Genomic DNA, 26,239 nt, shown 5'->3' with positions numbered 1-26,239 from the left:
TGAGGATATTAGGAAAGAACTTGATATTGTTAGCATCCAGGAATGTGTTAGCAGAGTTAATTTCAGGTGGTATGGTCACTTAAACAGAATGGGAGAGGAAAGATTAGCAAACCAATTGTTCTCTGCCAGGTTGGCAGGGAAAAAGACCCACAGGAAGACCAAGATACAGGTGGATTGATACGGTAAAAAGTACCTTAGAAGATAGAAATATAAGATCTGACGATGTTGGAGCCTTGGAAGGTAACAGATTGATTTGGAAGAAAATTATAGATAGGAAGTTATTAATGATATAAATATTTCATGTAGTACTATCATATCCTGTACACTTTTTGAGGGTACATGTCAGGAATTTGATAACAGAATTATCAAAAGTAGTATGGTAGGAAGTCAGCTAAATAAATTTATATAAGATAAGAGAGAAATTATACAAGACAATGTTTCAATCAATTTTAATCTATGTATATGAGTTAGAAATAAATAAATCAGTTAGTCTCTTGTGATCAGATGTGAGTTCTGAGACAGATTAGGGAAGTCAAGAAATGGAATCAATTGCAGAATTAGATTAAAAATGAGAAAATTAGCTGTTCAAAGCCTTCAAAATCAACTAGTGAAATCCTCCTATTGCTGCTTATTTTGTCAGGTTGTGGCTCGACTTTCTTTAGGCACAACCTGACTTTATGTAGTCTCAGACTTGGACTGGAGTCTAGGTACTCCTTATGTTCGTCGATGACCTTCCTTCACTCCTGCTGCATGCTCCTTTATTAAATTTGCAACCATGATAAACAGCATTTAAAAAAAAAACCTTGAATAACTGCAGTTAAGAAAAATCTTCCACCAAAACCACCACCACACACATACACACACACAAAAAAAAACTACAGAAATATTAGAAATGCACAAAAAAAAACAAAAAAACTAAATAAACCACAACATAACCAAAAACTAAATAAACCAAATACATGCGCATTTAAAGTCACTGCAGTCATCTTTTCTGTTACTTAAATTGTACAAACATCTGTTAGATTGATGATGGACAATTTGCATTAAGTACTGTTACATCTTTGCTCAGCATATATAATAAATATGCTAAGTATTTAATATAGTTAAATTTGCTACAATGCTATATTCAGGTGTGTTGACAGAATCAGAAATTAAAACAAGCATTTTTAATTATTGGCTCAAACTCCAGTTCGTTTATTGCAAAATAAATAGGAGTTTATTTTTTTTAAAAAAATGCTTTAGTTATATTCCTTTTTTCTTTTTACCTTTCTGTTCCATTCTGTTTTTCTGCCTTTTTGTGTTATGATTTAAAATACTTCTTTTCATTTTCCATTTTACTGGAAAACTAACTGGTAAAAAAAAAAAAAAGTAATCTTTATGATATATACACTTCCCTCCTTACACATATGGACACTATCTGAAACATGAGATTTATTTCCAATAGTTCCACCAGAGAGTATTGCTCAATAGGCTTTGAGATGAGAGTGTAGAAGATCATTGCCTGTAAAAGCATTAAAAATATGCTAGAAAGCTGTTAATGTTAATGCATAATTTCAGGACTAAAGAAAACATGGTACCACTTTCATTCACTATGCATCATCTTTTGGTTCAGTTTTAAATGGCTAGAATATGCAAACTCTTTCATGATTCATTATATCTTACATTTTAAAAACCCCAAATGATGAAACATAAGTTGTGATTTTTTCTACTCGTGTCACTGGTACATAGTACTTAAAGTGAAAAAACAGATGATTTGGTACTTTCTGATCTAACTTTATGGGTTCCATTCCTCATAGGTTAAATGTTTCTTTTCTTGATTCATCAATTTTTATTTCATTATTCCATTAATTTTTACTTCAGAGAAAATTGGATATTGATGATTTATTTAAAAAAAAATTAAATGTTAAAACAGTTTTTATCTATTCATATTTTCATTAAGTAAAAATAATGAAAAATAAATAAAATGTTAATAAAATAAATAATAAGTAATAAAAATATGAAACTAATAAAAAACATCCTTAACTCACCCACGATACTAATGCATTATAGGTTTACAATCTTTCACGAGTGGGAGTAACATAAAAAAGTTAAAAAAGAAAAGTCATTAGGAAAATTTGTAATCTTTATTTTTGTGAATATTTTCATTATATTTGTTATCTAATTTTTAAAATGATTTTTTAACAATTTTTTAGCTTGTGATAATGGTGAAATCCAGCTGTGGGAAATACCAAAAGAGAAGTTTGAGGAAATCCTAACCAAACCAGCTTTTTCTCTAAGTGGCCATACAGAAAAAGTCTCCTGTATAAAATTTCATCCACTTGCTAATAATATTCTTGCAAGTGGTTCTTATGATATGACTGTTAGAATATGGGATCTTGAAATTCAAGAACAAAAAATATGCCTTCACGGACATGTAGAGCAGGTGAGTTCTGTATTTTATTGTTTCCATCTGAACTATGGATCTTTATTGACAGCAAAAAAAATTCCAAATTTTCAGGAAATGAAAACTCTGCTGTCATGAAATGTCAGACTGACTCAGGCATCACCTGGTTAACAAGACATCCTTCCACAGTTGTTGCAACAAAACTCAACATTAGAATAATGCAAGATAGACACCATCAGCAGTGGTGTCTATCTTACATTGATAGGCACTGCCCTAGGGGTTCTGGCGCCTTGATGCAATTTTAAGTTGAGCGCCCCCTTCCTTTTTTTTTAATGCACTTAAAATTGAAAGATTAAAAAAATCAAAACAATATTTTTATATAAAATTATGGACTTTGCAAAATAAATATATTAACCTCTCAATTGGGCAAGACGTCTATATACGTTCATCAAAATCTGAATACGATGCATGATATCTGTTGAAAGAACATGGATAAGAAATGCAATATGGCTGTCATGTCCATTAGAAGATGCAATAATCCTTCACACTGAAGAGAACACTTAACCAGATTATTATTATTAAGAGAGACCTCCAGGGAGTCAGAGACTCACTGAGGGAGGCCACATACTACACACACCAGCTATCATACTTATTCTTGAATTCCTTCACACTACTTGCACTCACAACATCTAATGGCAATCCATTCCAATCACATGCCACCCGCTGAGAGAAAAATCTAGCCCTCACACCCTTCTTGGCAGCCTTCATTCTCAGCTTCCAAGGATGCCCTCTCGTCCTTTCCCCACTCTCTATAAATTGAAAAATTCCATCAATTGAAATCCTATATGACCCTTTCAGAAGTTTGTAAGTCTCAATCATATCACCCGTCTTTCTCCTGTTTGCTAGTGTCTGCACTCTACAAATTCTCAGTCTGTCTTCATGATCAGTATTCCACAATCCTGATATCATCTTGCGATCTTAGCTTTGTCTTGGTTGCCTATAGCAAGAGAAACACTTTCATGTTCTCTGCTCGGTAACTGGACTTTTAGTTATACTGGATATACTAAAAATATAGAAATTATTTTTATTTTCTCCTTTTATAGTTTAAGCCAAGTTTATGCCTTTTTTTTTCAAAAGTATTTTAAGGTCTGAGGCAACTCGTGGTAAAGGTGGCATAAGCTCTGATCACTTGCCTAAGTATCCCATAATACTCATGATTTACTTTTCATGGTATTAACACCACAATTTTTTTAAAGAGATGTTTCTCTTTAAAAACATCTCTTTAAAAAAAATTGTGTGGTGTTGTTAATACCGTGAAAAGTAAGTCATGAATAACAGTCAACACATAAGCTTATCTGTTTAGATATCCCATAATACAAAGCACATATCCTTACGGACATGTATAATGCTATGTATTATGGGAAGGGTCACTATCCAGACAGGTTTCGACCTTTATTGAGGTCTTGTCAGTGAGAGTCAGACCCAGAGGTGATGATACCAAGGTTGAGGTAATGCAGAACTTATATTTACCTATACGAGTTGCCACAAGGTGCTTAAACCGTATTAAATAAAATTCTCAGGATGAGAGAAAGATGTACAAAGTTTTTTACCTTGGGTGTACTATACGCTTTTTCAGAGACCTGAAAATACTTCAGGTGCAAACTTGGCTTACTTGCTTGTTTGCTTACTTGGGGAAAAAAAAGGATTAAAACCAAGTTTATAAAATTTCTTGGTATCTTTAACATATAGTACAAAGTAAAAAACTTTCTACATCTTTCTCTCATCCTGAGATTTTTATTTAATAAGGTTTAAGTGGCAACTCATATAGGTAAATATAAGTTCTGCATTATTTCAGCCTTGGTATCAGCATCTCTGGGTCTAGCTCCCACTGATGTGCTTTTGCTCAGAAGTGGTCCCTTTCCTTGAGGTATGAGAGGCTCTGCTTGGGGTAGGTTTTTGCCTGTCTCTGAGTGGGGCCACCACTGAGATTATGGCTCTGTCTGGTGGTGGGGTGAGCCAACGCTGTGGATCACCTAATTTTTAGAGAGGTCTTTACTTAAACAGCACATCAATAAAGGTTGAAACTGGTCTGGTATTGACCCTTCCCATAATACATAGCATTATACATGTCTGCAAGGATATGTGCTTTGTATTTGTATTATGGGATACTTAGGCAAGTGATCAGAGCTTATGCCACCTTTACCACGAGTTGCCTCAGACCTGAAATTACTTCAGGCCAGTGGCATTGCATGCACATTTCGGTTGGGTGTGTGTGCTGTCGTGTGGGTTATGCAACCCGAGCTACAAACTTCACGTCAATTTGACCATATGCATGGGCGTGCATCCGCAGAAAATTTTCTGGTGGGGGGGGAAGCAAAGCTTGGAGACAAATAATTACATCAATACATGTCTTTTAGCTTTTTTTTTTATTTGATGTAATTATTTGTCGATGTAAACTATAAATACATTATTTTCATTTTCCATCAATTTTAATGATCTTTAATTCTTGGGGAAAAAAGTATTCAGAATTAATACAGTTTTTAGCACAATTTCATATATAAAAAATTGACCGGCATATTTTATTAAAAATCAACTAATTAATTAATCCTAAATTAAATTATTTCCGTTTAATTTCAAAAAAATCATAAAACTAACAAGTAAAATAATATTAAATTACACTTACCTTTTAAAAATGTATTTTTCTGTTTAAATTTGTTTCACTATGAATTTACAATTCACACTTCACTCAGTGACTCACTAGACACAGAGAGCAGACTAACCGGTGACTGTTCGCAAATCAGAAATAGATGAACTAAAAACAGGAACACGTGTTCTATGGCTACCCTGCCGTGGGCCGAAACAGGGCAACCCATAATAAAATTTTAAGGCAGTCAAAGCGGACCAGGGTCAAGTATGTAAGATTACATATCTCAATCAATTTTACGATTATAATTTGTGGAATTTTTTAATCGATCTTGGGAAAAGTCCCCCCAACCCCTGCGGACACCCATGACTGTGTGATTGCATTTTTATTGATGTATGAAAGTTTTGAGACGGCATAGCACATCAGCGCTCATCTTAATTGCTCAGTGCAATTAATTGCATAATACTTCCAGTGGGGGGAACAATCTGTTTTAGGATTTATTAGAAAACAACAATGAAGGAGAATGCTATATTTGGTTGGTATATTTAAAATATTCAAAGATGAAAATATTTGAACCATCATTTATAAGACATGTAAGAATTGTAAGGAATAAGTGTGAGTAGAAACACTTTCATTAATGGTAAACGAGTTATTAATAATTATCATATGTGATATGTGTGTCCTATAAGTTGCTGGGTAGAGCGAATAGCACGATCCTATAAAGTCTAGACATGAATAAGTGAATTTATGATGGCATAATTAAAAAAAAAAAAAAAAAAAAAAAAAACGTATGAAGAGAGAAAGAGTATTGTAGGAATAAATATGGTTTGATGGAGCAGAAAATCATCTTCTAAAATTTTTGCACATGTTATGTGTATTTCTCTGGTGTGGGTTTATTTTGCTCTGTTTTCCAAGAATGTTATTTTGTTTACTGAGACTCAGTATACATAACATCCGATCATTATTGCAATTATCCGAATCCTACATTCATTTGTTTTTTTTTAAGTATCAGCAGTTCTTCTGTCTTATCAATCTCACATATGCTGGTATTTTGTTGTAGATCAACTACATCTTATTATTATTATTCATGACACCTCCAAGGAGTCCGAAGACTCATTGTGAGAGGACACCTACTATACAACTGTCTCCACCACTACGCTACAGTATTTTTTGTCTGTAAATTGCATGTGTTCTGAAGGGCCAATTTGTCTGTATGATGAAAAACCAGAGTTTCTGGGAGAAAAAACCCTGCTACCTCCATATGGGATCGGCTAACTCACCTTCGATTGAAAAAGTGCACATAAAGATTCCTCCCATCACGATGCAAATCGCACTTAGGCCTATTCCAATCGATGGGCACAATGTACCGTCGTTCTTCCAATTGTGCTACGGAGGGCACTTTTCGACGCATAAACATTGTGTCACATTTGTGTTATTAACCAGAGTGTAATGAATAATACACAAAATATTCATTTTGATTCAGGAATAGATATTTTTTACTGTCTGTTGTTTCCAAAGACTAGAATAAAAATGTCTCTATATACTGTTAAAAATTTTGGAACCTCAACAGATGCTATACTCCACAAGCAAAAGAAAAAACAATTAGCATTTTTCTCGTAACATCCACTTTCAAATTTTCTAGAAAACATGTGTAACAGCTGTCTGTAATACAGCCATCATTTGTGCTCAACATGAGTTGAGCACAAATGAAAGCGCTCAACTCATGACAAGTGACTACGTTCAATTGGATTGGTTAACACAATAACCAATCACAAATGCTAGGTGCTGGGTGAGCTTAAAATGTTTGCTCACTCAGACACGGCTTCTCAGCGGTATAAAACTACTAGAAAACTAAGAATTTTACTCACTGTGCGTTACATCTTTTCGAAGGGCTCAAAGGTGTGTGCATTTTGAAAGCACACCCAGGCTATTAACGCAAATGTGATGCAATGTTTACGTGTCGAAAAGTGTCCTCTTCATGAAGCATTAGTATATTGTTTTTAAATTTAGGAATCATGCAAAGTCTGCAAATAATTAGGGGAGTCTTTAATAGGAATAAATACAAAAATATAATATCGGTGATACTGATTTTTCTTGGATGAGCACCGCACACCTAGCACACCCAGAATATTCGCCCCTGCTTCAGGCACAAACTTGGCTTGCTTGTTTGCTTACTTGGAAAAAAATTATTAAAACCAAGTTTATAAAATTTCTTGGTATCTTTAACGTATAGTACACCCAAGGTGAAAAACTTTCTACACACACACACACACACACACACACACACAGTAGAATCCACTTATTGTGATTGCAGATAATTTATCAATCGGCTATTGTTATTAAAATCAGTCAGTCCCAAAACACACCACTTAAAATGAATTTAAAATAATCTGTCTATTATAATCAAAGTTCCAGTTATTATTATCAAAATCCTTGAATGTTTAGCTTTTTGTTTCTCAGAATTCTAAGAAATAAGGGTTAATCAGGAGAAAATCTGACTTTTTTTTGTTAATCTTCCTTTAATCTTAATCTTCCAGGCAAATGCAGGGGGGGGGGATAGAAATACAGTCTAATTGTGATTTTTCAAGTTTATTTTCATGCTCTCTTTAAGTAAGTGAATTTGACTTTAAGTGCTTGTTAAAACATCCCTTAGCATTATGGCAGAAGCAAGTAAAAAACGTAAAGATTTACTTTTCAGGAAAAGCAAAGAATTTTGGAGTGCTACGATAAGTTTTCCAAATTGAGTCAGCGTAGTGCAGCTGTACATTTTAAAATTTCACAACCACTCTTGTGTAAAATGTTAAAAAACAGATCAAACATTGAAACTTCAGCTCTTACTAATGAGAACATGGATCGGAAGAGAGCCCAAGTTGAATCAGCATTAAAAATTTGGTTTAGTAATGTTCATGAAAAGAATGCTTGGATTAATGGGCCTTTGATGGGCAAAGAAAATTTAACCGCAACTGATGGATAGTTTAATAGGTGGAAAATGTGAGAGAATATTGTGTACAAAAAAAAGTGCTGATTTTTTATCAGCTGATATGTGGAGTAAGACCGAGTGGCCAAGAAATTGCTGAATATTCTCCCGAGGATATTTACAATGCCGACGAAACAGGACTCTATTTTGGTGCAATGTCTGAGCATACTTATTTGTTTAAAAATGAAAGTACTAAAGGATTTAAATCTTCAAAAGAGCAAGTGACAGTTCTTTGTTGTGCTAATATGAAAGGTGAGAAATGAGAGCTCATAGTGATTGAAAAAAGTAAAAATCCTCGGTGTTTTAAAGGTGTCAAAAGTTTGCTTGTTAACCTGTTCTACTGCAGATGTTCGGATGATTAATAGCATTTTCAGCAATTGGTTAGTTAAGTGGAATCTTAAAGCGAAAAATTGTCTTGTTAGCAGACACCTGCTGTCCACACACAAACAATTTATCATTACAGAACATCAAAGTAATTTTCTTGCCCTTTGAACACTACATCGTTAATTCAACCAAGTGACCAAGGCATCATACGAGCTTTTAAATCTTATTATCACAGGGAAATTCGTGCGAGAATTATAGCTGAACTTGATTATATAAAAGACTAATCTCATACAAGTGCAATTGCAAAAAAGATTTCCCTTCTTGATGCATTGCATTTGGTAGCAATGTCATGGAAGCAAGTCTCAGTGAAGACTATCGAAAACTGCTTCCAAAAAGGTGATTTTTTAAGACAAACTCTGAAACTCCTTCTTCCAAAGAATTTGAATATCTTACAAATGAAATTTTTGATAAAACCCCAGATAGTATGTCAAAAGAAGAATTTGAAAATTGGTTGGATATTGATAATAACGTTGAAGTGGTGGCTACAACGAGAGTGTCGAAAATATGTCAGGCTTTTTCCTATGAGAACTTTGAACTAATAGAAGAAAGTGAACCTAATACAAGTATAGAAGAACAAATTTTAGAATCTCCTCCAACCAACACCCAGGTGCGAGAAACTCTATGAATACTTCGTCACAGTGTGCAACAACATAGAGCGACAAACTTCGAAAAGCATTATGAATATGAGCAATTTATTCATGAACTACTATATTCAAAGACACGACAGACAACACTAGATAAGTTTTTAAAATAAATTTTTTGTTGTTACTTATTAAAAAGTTGTTTATACAATAAATTAAAATTAATGTTCATAACAATAAATTGAAATAAATGATGCAATTTTTATATCGTTTGCTTAATGTTATCGAAAAGTGACTGTCCCAAAGTGATCACAATGAGAGGTGTCTACTGTGTGTATATATATATAGAAAAAATATATATTTATGTGTGTGTTGCTTCTTTAGAGACACAGCATTATTTATTATTATTGAAATGAGCACTCTACATAATAGCAACAATACATAAATCTACATAATAATTTGTTTAGTTTTTTAACTGTGAGTTGGTTTGAGGTACTGCTGAATATAAATTTGTGGTATTTTAAAATTAACCTTGAAATAAGAATGTAATACACTTTAACATGTCTTGTTCATGAAAGCAGAAAGAGTTGTTCTCAAACAGCAGCAGTATATTTAAATCTGTAAGCATAACAATGTGACATGTTCACACCTTATTAAATTTTGCTTGATAGCAATTTTTTCAGAATATTCTCTACTCGTATATATATATATATATATATATATATATATATATATATATATATATATACAAGGTGGTATCAAAAAGTTTTGAGACTAGCTCTGTTTACGAGAAATTACTTCATTTATATACATTTACACACTATCACCGTCAAAATGGTCCCCTTGCATATCAATACAGCACTCCCAGTGTTCTTGCCACTTCTGGAATGTGCCCTGAAGTCTTCTTTTCGAAGCATCTCATGCACCTTCTGCGATTCGTGCTGGATCTCTGCAGTGGTGTCAAAACGGTGACCTTTGAGCTGGATCTTCATCTTTGGAAAGAGGAAAAAGTCTGCAGGAGCCAAATCTAGCGAGTAGAGTGGGTGCGGAAGTGAGGTCATGTTGTTTCTGGTGAGAAACTCGCATATGAGGAGAGCTCGGTGACAGGGTGCATTGTCATCGTGGAGCATCCAGTTTTTCGTGCTCCACAGATCTGGTCGCTTTCACTGAAAGTCCTCCCTCAGATGCCTTAAAACCTGGCAGTAGAACTCGCTATTGACATTCTGTCCCCCTGAGGACGAATTCTCGATGCACAATGCTGCGAATGTCGAAAAAGACAATGAGTATGCACTTGGTCGAGCTGCGGACCTGCCTCGCCTATTTCGGTCGTGGAGATGATGGGCTCTTCAAATGTGAAGACTGTTGTTTCGTCTCAAGGTCATACCCGTACACCCAAGTTTCGTCACCGGTAATGATCCTCAAATTTCACGTTTTTTCAAATGTGAATTTCACGTTTGCTCTTTGTTCTAACTTGCTGTCCATGATGAAATCGCAGATGTGGTTACACAGGTGGTCAGAATAGCATCAGTTGCACAGCTCCTGATGTACAACTTGATGATGTCTTTTCGCACACAGACTTATGAAGGTAGGTGCTCCCTGTGACTGTGTCTGTAGCCTTGTGCTGCCATCTGTTGGTGTGTTACAAACCTAGTCTCGAAACCTTTTGATACCACCTCGTATATCTTGGAAACAACCAAAACATTGGCTTGAAATTTCCTAATGGAGGAAACTCCAGGTAACACAGGTTCATTCTTCTAAGTGAAGAGATCATAAACATTACAAATCCACTTCTGTTAATCATTCTCATTATTTCCAATATTCAGTTGACAAAAATAGCAAGAAAATAATCCCATGCACTTTTTTCCTTTTCATTTTTACAAAAAACACACAAAGAAAGTACATTATAAATGACACTTCATTCTGAAATCTCCACTGAATGAAAAAGAAAATACTACACATTTTCTTATTATTATTCTTATCATCATTATCTGGCATTTTATTTTAGTACAAAGAAGAAATCACTGCATATTTTGAAAAGACATTTACTGCTAGTTTAGATAAGTGGCAAAGTAGCTATACTTTTACTACAATTTTAAACTAAAATTGTATAAGTATGCTCCTCAAGTGATTTACGTTTGCAACAATTCTTGTGAACGGTTTTGAAAATAAATTATTTCACACATCAGCAGGATGAATATGTGCCCCCCCCCCCCACAAAAAAAAACTGAATGCAACACATATGCATCTATTTTTTAAAAAATTCGAATGTTTCTTTCTTAAATAAATGCATCAAACAATTTATAAGTTTTCAATAATAAAAATGAAATTTTGATTATTATAAATTAAGGAATTATTTTGACATAAATATTGTATCAGACTGTAAAAGAAATATCGGTATTTTTATTTGGATATAATTGAAAACAAAACAAGACATTGCTGATGTATTATACACTGCTGCTTGAGCTCTTTAGTGTAACTTCTAAAGAAGTGGGCTTTCTTTCTCAGTAGCACTCACAGTAATCTAAGCTTTTAGCCTTTACCTCCAGCTGAGAAGATTATTGTCTAATATTTCTAACACAAAAGTTATTTCAACAGCAGTAAAAGTCGTCATATTTGGAAATTTTTTAAAGAAAAAAAACTAACACTATTGAACTTTCTATTTTGTTGCATACAAAATGCAACATTAGCGTGTCCGCTCTCCAAGAGGCTGCGGGTTCGAATCCCGCCATGATTTTATCCCATGCACTGCTAATCTTTCCCCTGCAATATGTTCTGCCATGGGACTGCTGTAAGCTCACTCCGAAGCTTGTTATAATCGCCTAATTGTAGTTCTGTATATATACCTTCTTAAGAGAGAAATCCACAAATTTTGCAACCTCCCAAGTCAATACCAGATGATCGCTCTCACCAATTGGAGGTAACGAGGACACCTTACTTGCATATATCCTCTGAACCAATGACCAGGTCCAACACTCTCACACCACGAGTCCCTTCAGTTATGTGCTGTTTCAAGTAATTATCTCGTAGAAGATCTATGAATTCCTTTTCTTTTTTGCCACGTGATATTTCCTCCTTTCAGTTAATATCACCATAATTAAAATCCCCCATAATAATCACTAACTGCACTCATTAAATAAACCTGCACTAATTTGCTGATGCATGAATTCAATATCACCCCCTATACCCCCCCCCATAGCAGCAACCAACTGTATATTTGGTTGCGTTGGTCACTATTTCACACCAGACCTCCTCAAATGTACTATCATTCACATGTCCATCATCTTGATCAGAGCCGGCGCTAGGGTCTTTGACTCCCACATGCAATTTCTATCTAAGCACCCCTGTAACGATCCGGGAGTGTATGGTTCTTTTACGATAATAAAAATTTAAATTATTTGAAATTTCTTAAATAAATTTTGACAGAACAGCCACACGTCGGTTCGCTATATGTAACGAACCAGGGGTGTTGACTAGGTAGGATAATCATTAAAAACCCGTATATTCAAAAAATTCTCAAAAGTTAAAGCAAATTTTGATAAAGCCACTTCACTTTAATCGTTGAATATATATTGAAAACTGCTTCCGACCAGAATCGCTAACAAATTAAAATGAATTTTAATTAAAGTTAAAATTTATTTGAACTAAAGTTTGAAAAATTCTTGCATTTTACAAGTTACTAAATTCTTAGTAACTTGTAATAATTTTTATAAGTGGAACTATCTTTTAGGAAATTAAAAGAAACTCAAGATAGATGAGAAAATAATAAAAGAATTCAGAAATAATTAGAACATTTAATAAGTATTCAAAAAAGAATATCTTTACAGAATAACAGAAAATAAATTAAATTACATAAATATACTTGAAATTTTTTTTATTAAAATTTTAAGGTTTTTGATTTCATATTCACAAAATTAGAAATAATGGTCAACGTCTAATTCCGCACTTATATCATTTTCAATAGCTATTAACGGCAAACTAACAAGCCTTTTTTGTGGCATACTTGTTCTTAAGTAGGTTTTAATCAATTTCGACTTGGAAAAGGAACGTTCACCACTTGCTACACTAACAGGTAAGGTTAATAGTATTCTTAAAGCAATTGAAAAGTTAGGGAAAGATAAATTATTCGACACAATAAAATTAAGAATATCGAAAGGGCTTTTGAATATTTAAATTATCCTTTCGAAAAATATCCCAGAAAGCACATAACTCGTCATATAATTCTATTGCATTTACGTCTTTATTATCGCAGTTCTTCACGAGAATCTCTAAATCGTTACAATTTTTTTGTAAAACTTCGTTTTTAATTTGTAGTAATCTATACAAGAACTTGAAATTATCATAATATGGTTTTAGTTGTTCAAAACGTTCTATTAATGAACACATTGCAACGTCTAGAAATGTATAAAACACATTCACTCTAAATTTATCTTCTCGCAATTGTGGCATTTCGTCATGATGCTCATAGTCAATTTGTCGTGTCTTCTTTTGTCGTCGAACTTCTGTACCAGTTTTAAATTCTTGTTCTCCATCCACCTCTTCACTCAGTTATTTTGCTGTTTTTAGAACTTCTTTAAAATTTGTATCTGATCTATACTTTTGTAAGAATATTTTTAAGTTTTCGATAGATTCTAAAGCAAGTAATGTTCATATTTTTGTCTTGAAGCATTTTACTCACAGGGTTTATTCTGTTAAGTAAATCATGCCAAGTTATAAGAGAGCAAATAAATTTGTAGTCCATTATTTTAGCACATAATGTTTGTGCTTCATGCTGAGTTTCTTTATTAAAATTTTCATTATTTAAAATTTCAAAAAGTGCATCAAAAATTTCTCCTAACTGATATCGTAGAGGGCGGATTGCATTAATTTTACTTTCCCATCGCGTAATTTTTTTTTACGAACTTTAAAAGAATTTTCTAATGTTTGTAAGAGAATGAAAAGAATTGTATATTTCTTGAATAATTGAAGAAACTAATTGTATCTGCATTCACTTTGCTGCATCGGTAATGATTAAATTTAGAGTATGAGCAGCACATGGCACGTCAAAAGCTCGAGGATTTTTGTTTAAAAGCAAATTTTGGAGCCCATATTTGCCCCATTATCATGCCCTTGACCTCGCATGTCTTCAATGGGAATGTTCCATTTTTCCAGTTGTTCCATTTATTGTTGCACATAAACCACGTCCTGTGGAATCTGATATATCTGCAAAACCTAAAACATTTTCCCTGATCTTGACAATTCCATTTTCACAGGAAACAAAGCGAATAATAATGGTCATTTGTTCTGTTTTATTTGCATCAGGTGTACTGTCTAAAATTATGGAATAATATTTAGATTTTCGAATTGATAATAAAATTGTATTCCTGATTGTGTTACTTAAAGTTTCCAATATTTCATTTTGACTGACTTTACTCAAGCAGTGTACTCTATTGATTCATTGTAGGGCCCTTTCAACATGATTTTCCATAATGGGATCAAACATTGCAAACAGTTCGACTAATTTTAAAAAATTGCCGTTATTTCTTTCATATAATTTATCAGATGATCCACGAAAAGCTAAATTTTGGCCACCAACGAATTTTATAATTTCAATCAAGCATTCTAAAACACTCGTCCAATGTTTCTTTTCCATTTCATACATGCTTTGAGTCTGGAAATCAATAGTAGTTTTGTTTTTTTAAATTTTTATCAAGTTCCTTCCATTTTAAGAAATTTTTCATGTGAGTTAAACTAATCTCATGTTTATGTAAAGTTGTACTTACATTTCTCCAATCGTTATAACCTTCTACAAGACTCAGTTGGTGATTCAGTTGATTCAGTAGGTGCGACAAGTTTGCAACAAAAGCAAAAAACAGAATTTAAAGTTTTGGAATAAATGAGCCACATTCTTGGCACGAGCTCCCATTTTCCATTTTTTTATTATAATACATGTCGCCAAATTTACGACCATATGTATCTCTGGGATATATTATATTTTTATTTTGAACATGCCCTATTTCAATTAAAACAACTCATAATTTTTCATCAATATTTTCCCGTTCACCTGGATCTTCTAAATTCACAGACTAACAATGTGTTAGTTTCGTGGTCAACTACAACTAAATCTTGTTGTAGTTGACTAAATCCTAACTATTTTTCATTTAAATCATGTTCAATTATCTTGTTCAATAGTCGCAATAGTACCTTTATGAAACTGGATGATGTGCACAGTTCTTCAACTCTGATTTCTGATGTATTGAGTTGGTTACAATCTGCATCAGAATATTTTAATATTTTAACAAATTTATTAAGAGCCTCAGTTTGTTTCTTAATATCTGCTTCTTTTGCAGCATGATGCTTATGATTTTGTGCACCAGATAACTTTTTTTTTAATTTTTGATTCCATTTCTATTTTATACCCACAAGAAATTATTATGCAACACAACAGAGAGACGAAATAATAGTCCGCACTGCGCTACTGTCAGTAGTCTACTGAGATGCGTACCATATGACTGGTTAACTAGCAACAAATGTTTTGTATGAAAATTCGTTTCTGCGCATAAAAACTGTTCACCATTTCACTTTAGATAGACTGCAGTAGACACAACATTCTGCAGGCAAGCATTTAGCCTGCTCTAGCTGCAAAATTGTAAACAGCCGGCTGATCAAAGAGGTGGCAATATACTTTTTTTTTTCAATTTTTATTCAGTGTATCCGGCCTTATTTATTTAAGAATTATTTTGTTTTTATGATAAAAATTTTATTTCTTAAAAATTAAGTTATGAACCACTCCCTGGCGGTGGCGCCCCCCATTGTAGCGGTGCCTGCATGCTCGCTTCCCCCGTCCCTGATCTTGATATACTATTTTCTTTGGCTGCAAATCATCAGCTATCATCAACAGTAACCCCCCCCCCCCATTCTATCTTCTCTATCCTCTCTGAAAATACTATACCCATCACATTCAATTCCAGTGACCACATCTTCTACTGACAGCCAAGTTTCACTAATGCCTACAACTTTTGGTGAGATTGCACTGACTAATGCTAAAAATTCTTCCCTCTTATTTCGAGTTCTTCTTGCATTTGTATACAAAAATTGCAGATTCCCTTTAGTTCTGGTACAAGCGTTAGAACTGATATATATGTTACTAATTTCAGTAGTCTCATGCTGATTTTTATCCCCTCTGTTCTGCAATTTATTCTGCGAATAAGGATCAACAAACATACAATCACTGCTTAAGTTTCTTCCTCTTACATTCAACCTTTTCAATTTTAGTTTCCCTGCCCAATTATTTCAACTTGTTCTGAAAACAGTAACTTCTTCAAATGCTTATGATCTTCCATGTTCCGATGGAACTCATCTCTTGCATAGCTGTTATTTGCCTTCAAACACACTCCAGACATCAACAAATTCCAGACCTCTTTTTTTTTTTTGCATTCTTGCAATCATATCATTCATTATCATCATTTGTCTACTTAACTCATAATTGTCAAAACGAGGCAGCACACCACACACTTTTGTGTGTGGTGTGCTGCCTCCCATTGACACTTTTCTTCTTCACGATATCTAACAATGTTCTTAAATCTTTTCCTATCCAATTTATACTACCACTCAGATCACCAAAACTATCATTTTTTTTTTTGCATTCTTGCAATCATATCATTCATTATCATCGTTTGTCTACTTAACTCATAATTGTCAAAACGAGGCAGCACACCACACACTTTTGTGTGTGGTGTGCTGCCTCCCATTGACACTTTTCTTCTTCACGATATCTAACAATGTTCTTAAATCTTTTCCTATCCAATTTATACTACCACTCAGATCATTGGTACCCACCATAACTATCATCTTTTCTGCAGCATGCCCTCTCTTTATTGCTAAAGCCACTCTCTCTATTGTTCCACCAGCCAAGCACTCCTCAGGCATACTGCTCTCCATACCTTTAATCATAGAATCACCATATATTTTACCCCTCATAACTTCAAGACCAAACAAGAATCACTCATGGCCTCATTTTCTATGCTATTCAGCATGACTCTCCCAATTTCATTACTCAACGCTCTTTTACTTACTCCCTTACTGCCACGACATCTCATTTCTTCTAGACCTCTTGTGGTTTCATTCTGTTGACTCCCAATCAGTCCCATACTGTTTATTACTTCATCAGTCACCAAAGACTCTCCCATACTTAATCCTGTTCTAGTTGCTTCAGCTAGAGTAATTTCCATAGTCCTAATTTCTCTATTCAACCCATTTAACTCAGCTTTAATTTTCAGAACCTCCTTACTGAGCACTTCCAATTCCTCTTGCAAAAGATGAAGGTCACTTTTCATTTTCCCGAACTGCTGCTGAAGTTCATCCGCTATGGTCCCGACATCTGCTTCCATTCCTAATCGCTCCATCCTATCCCAACACATCTCACATACGTCGACGTTTTCATTCTTCTCATTTAGCCAAACAGTCCACAGAACCTTTACATTCCCCAGTGCATACATGTAACAGTTTCCGCAATGCACCCACTGTACTGCGAAAAATCCAACGCAGAGCCAGACTTTCGTATAGAAGTCTTCCAAGCTGCTGACATACATCTCTTGTTGGATGCCATCTTTAGTCGCTGAAGTAGTGAAACAAACAGCAGCGAAAACACAATATATACAACAGAGTTCCAAACAATAACACCACTGAAGAACACTTATATCCAACCAAAGCACAACTGCAGCACAATTTGAGACAAAAAGGCACACTATACCTGAATTTAAAAATACGTTTCCGAGTACAACTCAACACGACTGCCATGTTCACTAATGACATTAGAAAATTCTTTTCTAATATTCTATAGAGATTCAGTTTACCAACAGAACTAAAAAAATCAAAGATAATAGCCATCTTGAAAGGCCCACTGATAAACCTGAAAGCTATAGATAGACCTATAGCATTGCTCAGTGTCTGTTTTCAGCTATTAGAAAGACTTATTTACAATAGAATTAGTTCTATTATTATTGACACTCACCCTCATGAACAGGCCGGTTTCAGGCTTGGATGCAGCTTTGAAGATCAAGTTTTGGCCCTAACAACTTACGTAGAATCTGGTTTCAAAAAATGCCTTAAACTTGTGCAGTCTTTGACAGCCTCATATGACACCATATGGAGGAACGGCATGATCTACAAGTTCCTTAAAATACTGAAATGCAAAAAAATGACCCACCTGATCAACGTTATTCTGTCTAATAGAACAGTGGACTCCCACCAGTATCAATTCTGATCCCTCTTCTATTCATGTATATTTCTGAATTTCCAAGGACAACATCTAGAAAATTCACATATGCTGATGATCTATGCATCAAATCTCAACATCAGAACTTCTGTATTATAGAGCACATACTAAGTAGTGATCTAAAGGAGCTAAACCACTTCTTTGAGAAGTGGAGTCTTATTCCAAGCACTACCAAGACTGAAACATGCTGCTTCCATTTGAACAATAGCATGGCACGTGACATCTTAAGAGTGCCACTAAATGGAAACATACTACCGCACAATTTTAATCCAAAGTATCTGGGCATAACCCTAGACAGAACCCGTTTCCATTTGCATAAACTTGCCGGAACAACCTGGGGGTTTGTGCTCCCACATTAAGGACATCTGCTGTGGGCCTCGTTTACTCAACTGCTGAATACTGCTCAGCTGTCTGGCTGAACAGTGCACACATTAAATTAATTGATACCATCCTGAATCAGACAATGCATATAATTTCTGAAACAATAAAGACTACTCCATCATATTGGCTACCAGTTCTGAGCCACATACAACTGCTGCAACTACGACGCCAAGACAACCTGATTCATGAATATAACAAAATTTGCTGGAAACTACTGCTTCACTGAACTCTGATATCGACAGCTTTACATCACTGAGGCTTAAGTTCAAGACACCTGCCTATTATAATGGCTCAGCAATTATAATAGGCAGGTGTCTTTCACTGAGGGCTATGATGCAACAATAGCATGGCAGACGGAATGGACTGCTCGAGCCTCAGTAATCTGGCTGACTGTCTTTAATCCAAACAGCCTCCATCAGGGTTTGACCTACCTCGAAAAATATGGACCTCCCTAAATAGGGTTTGTACCAACCATGGTAGGTGCAGAGCTTCTTTGATACCATCTTGCTTGGGAAATAAGAACAAACTCATCTTGTGACTGTAGTGAGGATAACCAAACTATACAACATATCATGTTTGAGTGTTCTCACAGAGCCTCCATGGGACCTGTAATTGACTTTATAACAGTTTCTACAGATGCTGTTGATTGGCTGTCGAATTTAGACATTCAGTTTTAATTTTATGGTTATTTGTATATTTTTATGTATATATGACTACAGTGTCACTTCGCACTATTGTATACATCTTTTATGCATTTCGTCTTGTATATGTCCTTTTTTTGTGTGTTGCATATGCATGTATTCTTCTTAACTGAATGCTAAATAAATAAATAAATAACAGTTGAACTTGTACTCTTTGGTTGCAATTCATCAGCTATCATCATTAACACTCTTTCTCCCATTCTGTTCTCTCTATCCTCCCTGAACACACTATACCATTCGCATTCTATACCACTAACTATGAGGGTGATCTGAAAAGTTCTTGGTCTAACAATGAAAAAATGAATTTGTAATTTCAATATTATTTTTATTTTTCAACGTAATCTCCCTTAAGACATACATTTATTCCAGCGATGCTCCAGCGCCATTATCCCATCCTTGTAATGGTTCTCAGTAAGACCTACAAAATACCCCTCTACAACTTAAATCACCTCTTGATTCAAAGAAAAACACTGACCAGCGAGGAAGAGCTTTAGTTTTGGGAAGAGATAGAAGTCAGAGGGAGCCAAATCTGGGGAATAGGGTGGATGTTCCAACAATTCATAGTGCAGGTCCCTTAATTTTCCCATTGCCAAACCACCTTTGTTTGCAGGTGCATTTTCCTGATGAAAGATGATTTTTTTTTTTCTTCTACAAATCAGGTCTTTTCTCATGATTTTTTTTGATTAGTCTGGTTAAAAGATTGGAATAGTATTCCCCAGTTATTGTTTTACCCTTTTCAAGGTAATTAATAAACAAGCTGCCTTTAGCATCCGAAAACACAGATGCCATGACCTTTCCTGCTGATGGAACTGACTTTGTCTTCTTTGGTGCTGAACAACTGGCTTCTGTCCACTGTTTTGACTGCTATTTGGATTCTGGTATGTAATGGTGAATCCAAGTCTCATCCGTAGTAATAAATCGACACAGAAAATCAGTTTTATTCTTGTTAAAATGCTCCAAGCACTATTCGGAGATTTTCATGCGAGCGCGTTTTTAATCTACTGTGAGCAAGCTCAGCACACCCATCTTGTGCAAAGCTTTTCATTTGCAATTTTTCTTGCAAAATATATCCTATGCGTTCTTTTGAAATGCCTATAGTCTCAGCAATTTCAGTCACTTTGACTCGCTGGTCATTAAATACCATATCATGCACTTGATCAAAAAAGTGTGACAACACCTGATTTCTGGTGTTGTTACACCTTTTAGATGTCCTTCACGTGGATCATCTTCTAGGCTGGTATGGCCACGTTTATACTTGGCAGCCTATTTCTTAATTGTCGAAAACGAAGGAGAAGAGTGCCCATAAATTTTTATGAACTTCAAATTAATTTCTTTTGGCATTGATGTCCATTTCAAGGGATATTTCAAGACAACACTTTTGCTTCAGACAGCTGTATAAAACAAATTACCTGATGGAATGACTTGTAATTTCACATGGATGCTAATGATTAGATGTACCAACTTAGAAAAAAAAATCTTTCCGATAATGTTGCCATATATGGTTGAGGCTGAGAACTTTTCAGACCATCTTAGTTACTTTCATCCACATTAATTTAGTGTATGATGATATAAACAGCTGTGAGGCCCTTTTTACAGGGAAGTACGGCACCATCTCAAATCCCCCCTAATTTTATGCAGGCTCAGGACCGGCATAGCTGATGAATCAGGCCGATGGCTGGGTCTTAGGTATTCCTGACTGTAATCCGTATGTTCAGGGGGCCAGTTTGCTTGTTCTGGGGGATGAAAAATCCGACTTTTCGGCTGAAAAAACCCCCTATCTCCATGTGAGACTGACTAACTCACCTTTTGTCGAAAGAGACCAGGTAAAGGTTCCTCCCATCATGGACAGGAATTGAACCCAGGTCTTTCTGACCAGAGGGTTCAATTCAATTCAATTTTTTTCTATACTGACTGAGCTATGGAGCTACTTTTATCCACAAATTAAACTATTTGAATTGAAAATATTCCCAATTATCATATATTTCTCTTATTTCATAGTTCTGTAATTGTTCTTTCCATTATTATTAATATTTCTTCTTTACCTCGCTGGCCATATCTCATAACAATTTTTCCCTGTTGAGAATGGAATCGACATCATATCTATAAAATGCCTTTGCTTTTTTATTCTTCCTGTAAGATAACATAGCTTTCATATTCTATTCTTATCCGTATATCTTCTGTTCAACTATGTTTAATCATGTCGGCAACAGTGTTTTGGGTCATACTCTGCTAATAGCTTTTTATGCAAATCTCACCCACAAAAGGTTATAAAGCTTATAGTAATTATGGGTGGGCTAATTAATTTGGAAATTCTTCTCTAGAAACCAAACATGTTAGTTTTACCTTTCCAGAAAGAACCTCAGACCTCCAGTAAGCAGATTGTTGATCTAACACTGGGTGGAGAAATTCATCCATCACCACAATGACATTCACAAACATTGGAGGACAGTATTCACTCAGCCAATCAGCCTACAAATGCCAGAAATTACTCCTCTTTCAAGTATTTATAAACAGTCATAAAACTTATTTTTAGAATTATATTTTCTAGTAATGCACAAGTACTGCAACCTCTACTTTGTCATCAACTGGCTGCAGTTTTTAATCCCATCATGGTGTGAATGTTTATAAAAAAACTTTTTTTGAATTTTAGAACAATGTTCCTGTGTACAAATCAAAAGTTATCTTTCCATCCTTTTCCCATATCACCTCTCTTTGCCAAGAAATACCAGATTTTGTTTATGACTAATTATCTTCTTTTTTTCATACTATTTGAACTTCTATTTTCAGCATATTTTACCCTCAATTCTTGCTTTGTGCATTATGACAAATCTAATTTCCTTGCTTTCAAATATTTACTTACTCATGTGTCAACTGCTTTATAGTATCTACTCAAAATGATATGTAACTGTTTGTTTCTTGATCCTTATATAGATCTTTAACATGGCTTGGAGTCCTGATGGATGCTATCTGGCGACTGTTTCTAAAGACCAGACATTGAGAGTTTTTAATCCTCGTACTTCTGATATTCCAGTGAAAGAAGGTCCGGGTCCACAAGGAAGCAGAGGGGCAAGAATTGTTTGGGTTCTAGCTGGTTCACATTTAGTGATATCTGGCTTCAGCAGGTAAGATGATTTTTTTTCCCTTTATTATTATATATTCAAGGCAAGTATCGTTATTTCTTTAAATAATATAAAGATATAATTAAAATTTCAATAATAATAATAATAATAATAATCTTCCTCATGGTAAGAATAAGTGACATATGCTTGATTACTTTAGTAAGTCTGAAAAACAAAACATCTTTATTTCTGAATACAAATATTATAAAATATATGAAAAGTGTGTCTGTATAAAGTACAGATATATTACCATTCAAATTTTCATAGTATGAAAATTTGGATAGGATGCTGTTGATTATAGAAAAGTTGTGCCTATGCAAAGCAAGGGAAAAGTAGTGACATTGGTTTTGAACCACATGTTGTAAGATAGGGATGGATAGAATGAAATATTTAGTTGGATGTTGTTGCAGACCTGGTATTGTGGAGAGTAGTGACAATGAAATGTATAAGCAAATTAGCCAAACAAAAAGAAAAAGCTTGATCGTTATGGGTGATTATGACAATATAGATCGGGATGAAGGGATATCATCTAGAAGTAAAGAAAATTGAGTTTTTTGAGGTACAACTACCTTAGGCAGCATAGCAGTATGTGACAGATCTACTACCACACTAAGAATGAAGTTCTTGAATTTGGTCAACTCATCAGAGGATATCATTATAAATGAGGTGTGATTGTGAAAAGCTCAAGAGACACCTTGCAGGTGTACCATGGAATGAGGAGTTGGATGGAAAGGAGATCATTGCTACTTGTGTGTTTTTCAAGACCTATCTAACAAAAGTGTTGTCTAAATGTATTCCAAGAGTCAGGAGGTTAAATAAGGTAGATATTGAAGGGGATGAGGAGATTAAACATGCAATCTAGAGGAAGAATGCATTATGGAAGAAGAATAAGATGAGCAGTAATAATCGGTTGCATGAGGAGTACAAAGAATATGCAAGGAAAAGTGACTCAGTTGATAAGGATAGGTAAGTAAAATTCTTTCAGTAACTTCAAGAACTTCCCTTCAATTGACTTCAAGAACTTCCTTTCAATTGAAAGGAAGTTCTTTCAATATGTAGCCAGCAAAGCAAGAGAAAAGTAGTGACATTGGTTTTGAAGCAGCATGTTGTAAGATAGGGATGGATAGAATGAAATATTTAGTTGGATGTTGTTGGTGGATGATATTTAAAAATTTTCATGGCTTACACATGTAACAAAAAATATATAGAATTTTATTCAAAAACTCTATTATATTTCATCCATCATTATGTGGACATCATCAGGAAGACAGACTGATAACTACATTCAAAACATGTATCACAAGAACGAATCATGAAGAAAGAATGATTATGGAAAGATGATATTTAAAAATTTTCATGGCTTACACATGTAACAAAAAATATATAGAATTTTATTCAAAAACTCCAATATATTTTGTCTAACATTATGTGGACATCATCAGGAAGACAGACTGATAACTACATTCAAAATATGTATCACAAGAACGAATCATGAAGCATGCACATACTATCTCATGTCTTAGTCACAGCTGAATTATAGGATTCCACTATTAGAGTTCAAAGGAACAATATGTGTATGCTTCGTGATTTGTTCTTGTGATATATGTTTTGAATATAGTTATGAGTCTGTCTCCCTGATGATGTTCACATAATGTTGGATGAAACATATTCTTAGATTGAGTCTCCATCGCTCAGTTGGTATAGACAAAGCCCTTTGGTCAGAAAGACCTGGGTTCGATTCCCATCCATGACATGAGGAACCTTTATCTGATCTCTTTGAAATAATTAAAAAAAAAAAATGATGAGCAATTAATAGTAATCACTTCCCAAAAATGTATCTGCCACTGAAGGTTGGCTTCTGATAAACTGAAAATTCAATAAGACCTGATTATTTCATGAAGCATCTAGAAAACCACCTGTTTGTCACTATATTTCCTCAGCCTCGTATATGGTCACGTTTTGTTGATAAATTTGCAGTCTGGTCCCACTTTGAGTCGGAATTATTTCAGTTCCTGGTGATAATAAACTCTTTGTACTGTCTTATCACGTTTACTATTGAACGTGAATCCAATAGCCATCTGTTATTATTATTATTATTATTATTATTATTATTATTGTTCTGGGAAACTCCAAGGAGTCGACAGACTCATCGAGGGAGGCCCTAACATCATGTCAAGAACAACTATTCAACATTCACACAGTATCTATCATACCTTGCCTTGAACTCATTCACGGTCGTAGCACCCACAACAGACTCTGGAAGCTTATTCCACTCATTTACCACTCTCCAAGTAAAGAACCTAGCTCTAACACCCTTGTCAACCACGCTCTTACCCAGCTTCCATGCATGGCCCCTAGTCCTCCCACCACCAGTCATGTTTTGTCATATCCTCGATGTTCACCTTAATAATTTGAAATTCCACAGGTCATATTGAGGTTATTATCTTGAGATAAGGAGGTTATTATCCCTCTTTATAAGGCTCTGATTTGGCTGTATCTTGACTACTGTACATACATTTAGTCATGGGGTTTCTTAGGGATCAAGAGGTGGTGGAGAAGATTCAGAAATGAGTGACCGAGTTGGTGATAGACCTGTGGAATACTGACTATGAGGATATGTTGAAGGTATATGGATTGCAAAATTTAGTTGAAAGATGGAAAAGAAGGGACATGGTAGGAACTTATAAGTTATTATAAGGGTTCTATGAGATTGACACAAATGAAATTTTTCAATACATGACAAATAGAGAGGCAGTTATGGGATCACCTGTGGAATTTGTGTAAGATCGAGTTGGTTAGTAAGGGTGTGTGGAACTGGTTTTTTGCATGGAGAATGGTGAGTGAGTGGAATGGATTGCCAGAATTAGATGTGAGCACCCCAACAGTGAATGAGTTTCAGGAGAGGTATGATAGGTCTTGTGTATAAAAGTCAGTATGGGTCTCCCGTGATGAGTCTCCGTACTCCATCGAGATTCCCATTGATATTGGTTGGTGAAAATGGTAAAAAGATAATGATAGCCACTGCAGAGCAGTTGGTATAGTTGAGATATTAAACAAGCAATTTATGAAGGTACTTCATCCTCATTAATGTGACATCATGCAGAGTTTGAATGCAGTGGAAAGGGAGGTGGAGGAGAGACTCACTGGGAGAGCAGTAGGTGTATGGGGAATTGAGTAAACTGATGGTAATAAACATGTGATACTTGATGATATATCACCATGTGTTTTAAATAAAGGGAGTTGACATCTGCCTTGAAATACTTGTTTAATGTGAATCTGAAATTCTGTCAAGTGCCAAAGGAATGGAAGCAAGACAAAATTCTACTTCTTCATAAGGTAGGTGACAAGACTAAGTTTCAAATTGTAGGCCAGTTCCATGCATCAGGTGTTGTAGTTAAAGTGTTAGAGAGGTTAGTGAGGACCAAGATCCAGAATTGGGTTGACAACTGTGGCATTCTCTTTGAGGGACAGCATGGGTTTGCTAAAGGAAAATCATGTTTAGTAATCTGCTTGTTTATTACAATTAGATGACAGGTGCATTTGGACAAGGGAAATTCATACACAGTAGTTATATTTAGATTTTGCAAAGGTATTTGATATACCACATGATAAGTTGATAATTAAATTGGAACTGATGGGTTCAGATAATAAATTAGTGCATTGGATTAGGTATAAGCAAGTTGTGTATGGGGGACCAATATTGTTCAAGAGGAAAGTCACTATTGGTGTGCTTTAAGGGTCTGCTTTGTGTTTTGGGGGCCATTGCTGTTTAACTTTTATGTTAGTGATATTGGGGAAGATTTCAGTGGAGATATT

At 34.8% G+C, this 26,239-nt stretch overlaps 1 protein-coding gene across 1 annotated transcript in view; it reads left to right on the top strand.

The window, feature by feature from the left end:
- pod1 (coronin) overlaps window positions 1-26,239 on the top strand; it is a 434,089-nt gene that overhangs the window by 335,765 nt on the left and 72,085 nt on the right. The window contains exons 18-19 of the mRNA XM_090401146.1: window positions 2,193-2,422; window positions 22,236-22,426. Coding sequence (XP_090257272.1) covers window positions 2,193-2,422; window positions 22,236-22,426 — 421 coding nt within the window. The remainder of the gene's footprint in view (window positions 1-2,192; window positions 2,423-22,235; window positions 22,427-26,239) is intronic.

This window comes from Typopeltis vanoorti, chromosome 12 (assembly GCF_054136105.1).
Source record: "Typopeltis vanoorti isolate ZY-2024b chromosome 12, IOZ_Tvanoo_1.0, whole genome shotgun sequence".
Taxonomy (NCBI): Eukaryota; Metazoa; Arthropoda; class Arachnida; order Uropygi; family Thelyphonidae; genus Typopeltis; species Typopeltis vanoorti.
This window is presented reverse-complemented; position numbering and strand designations above follow the sequence as displayed.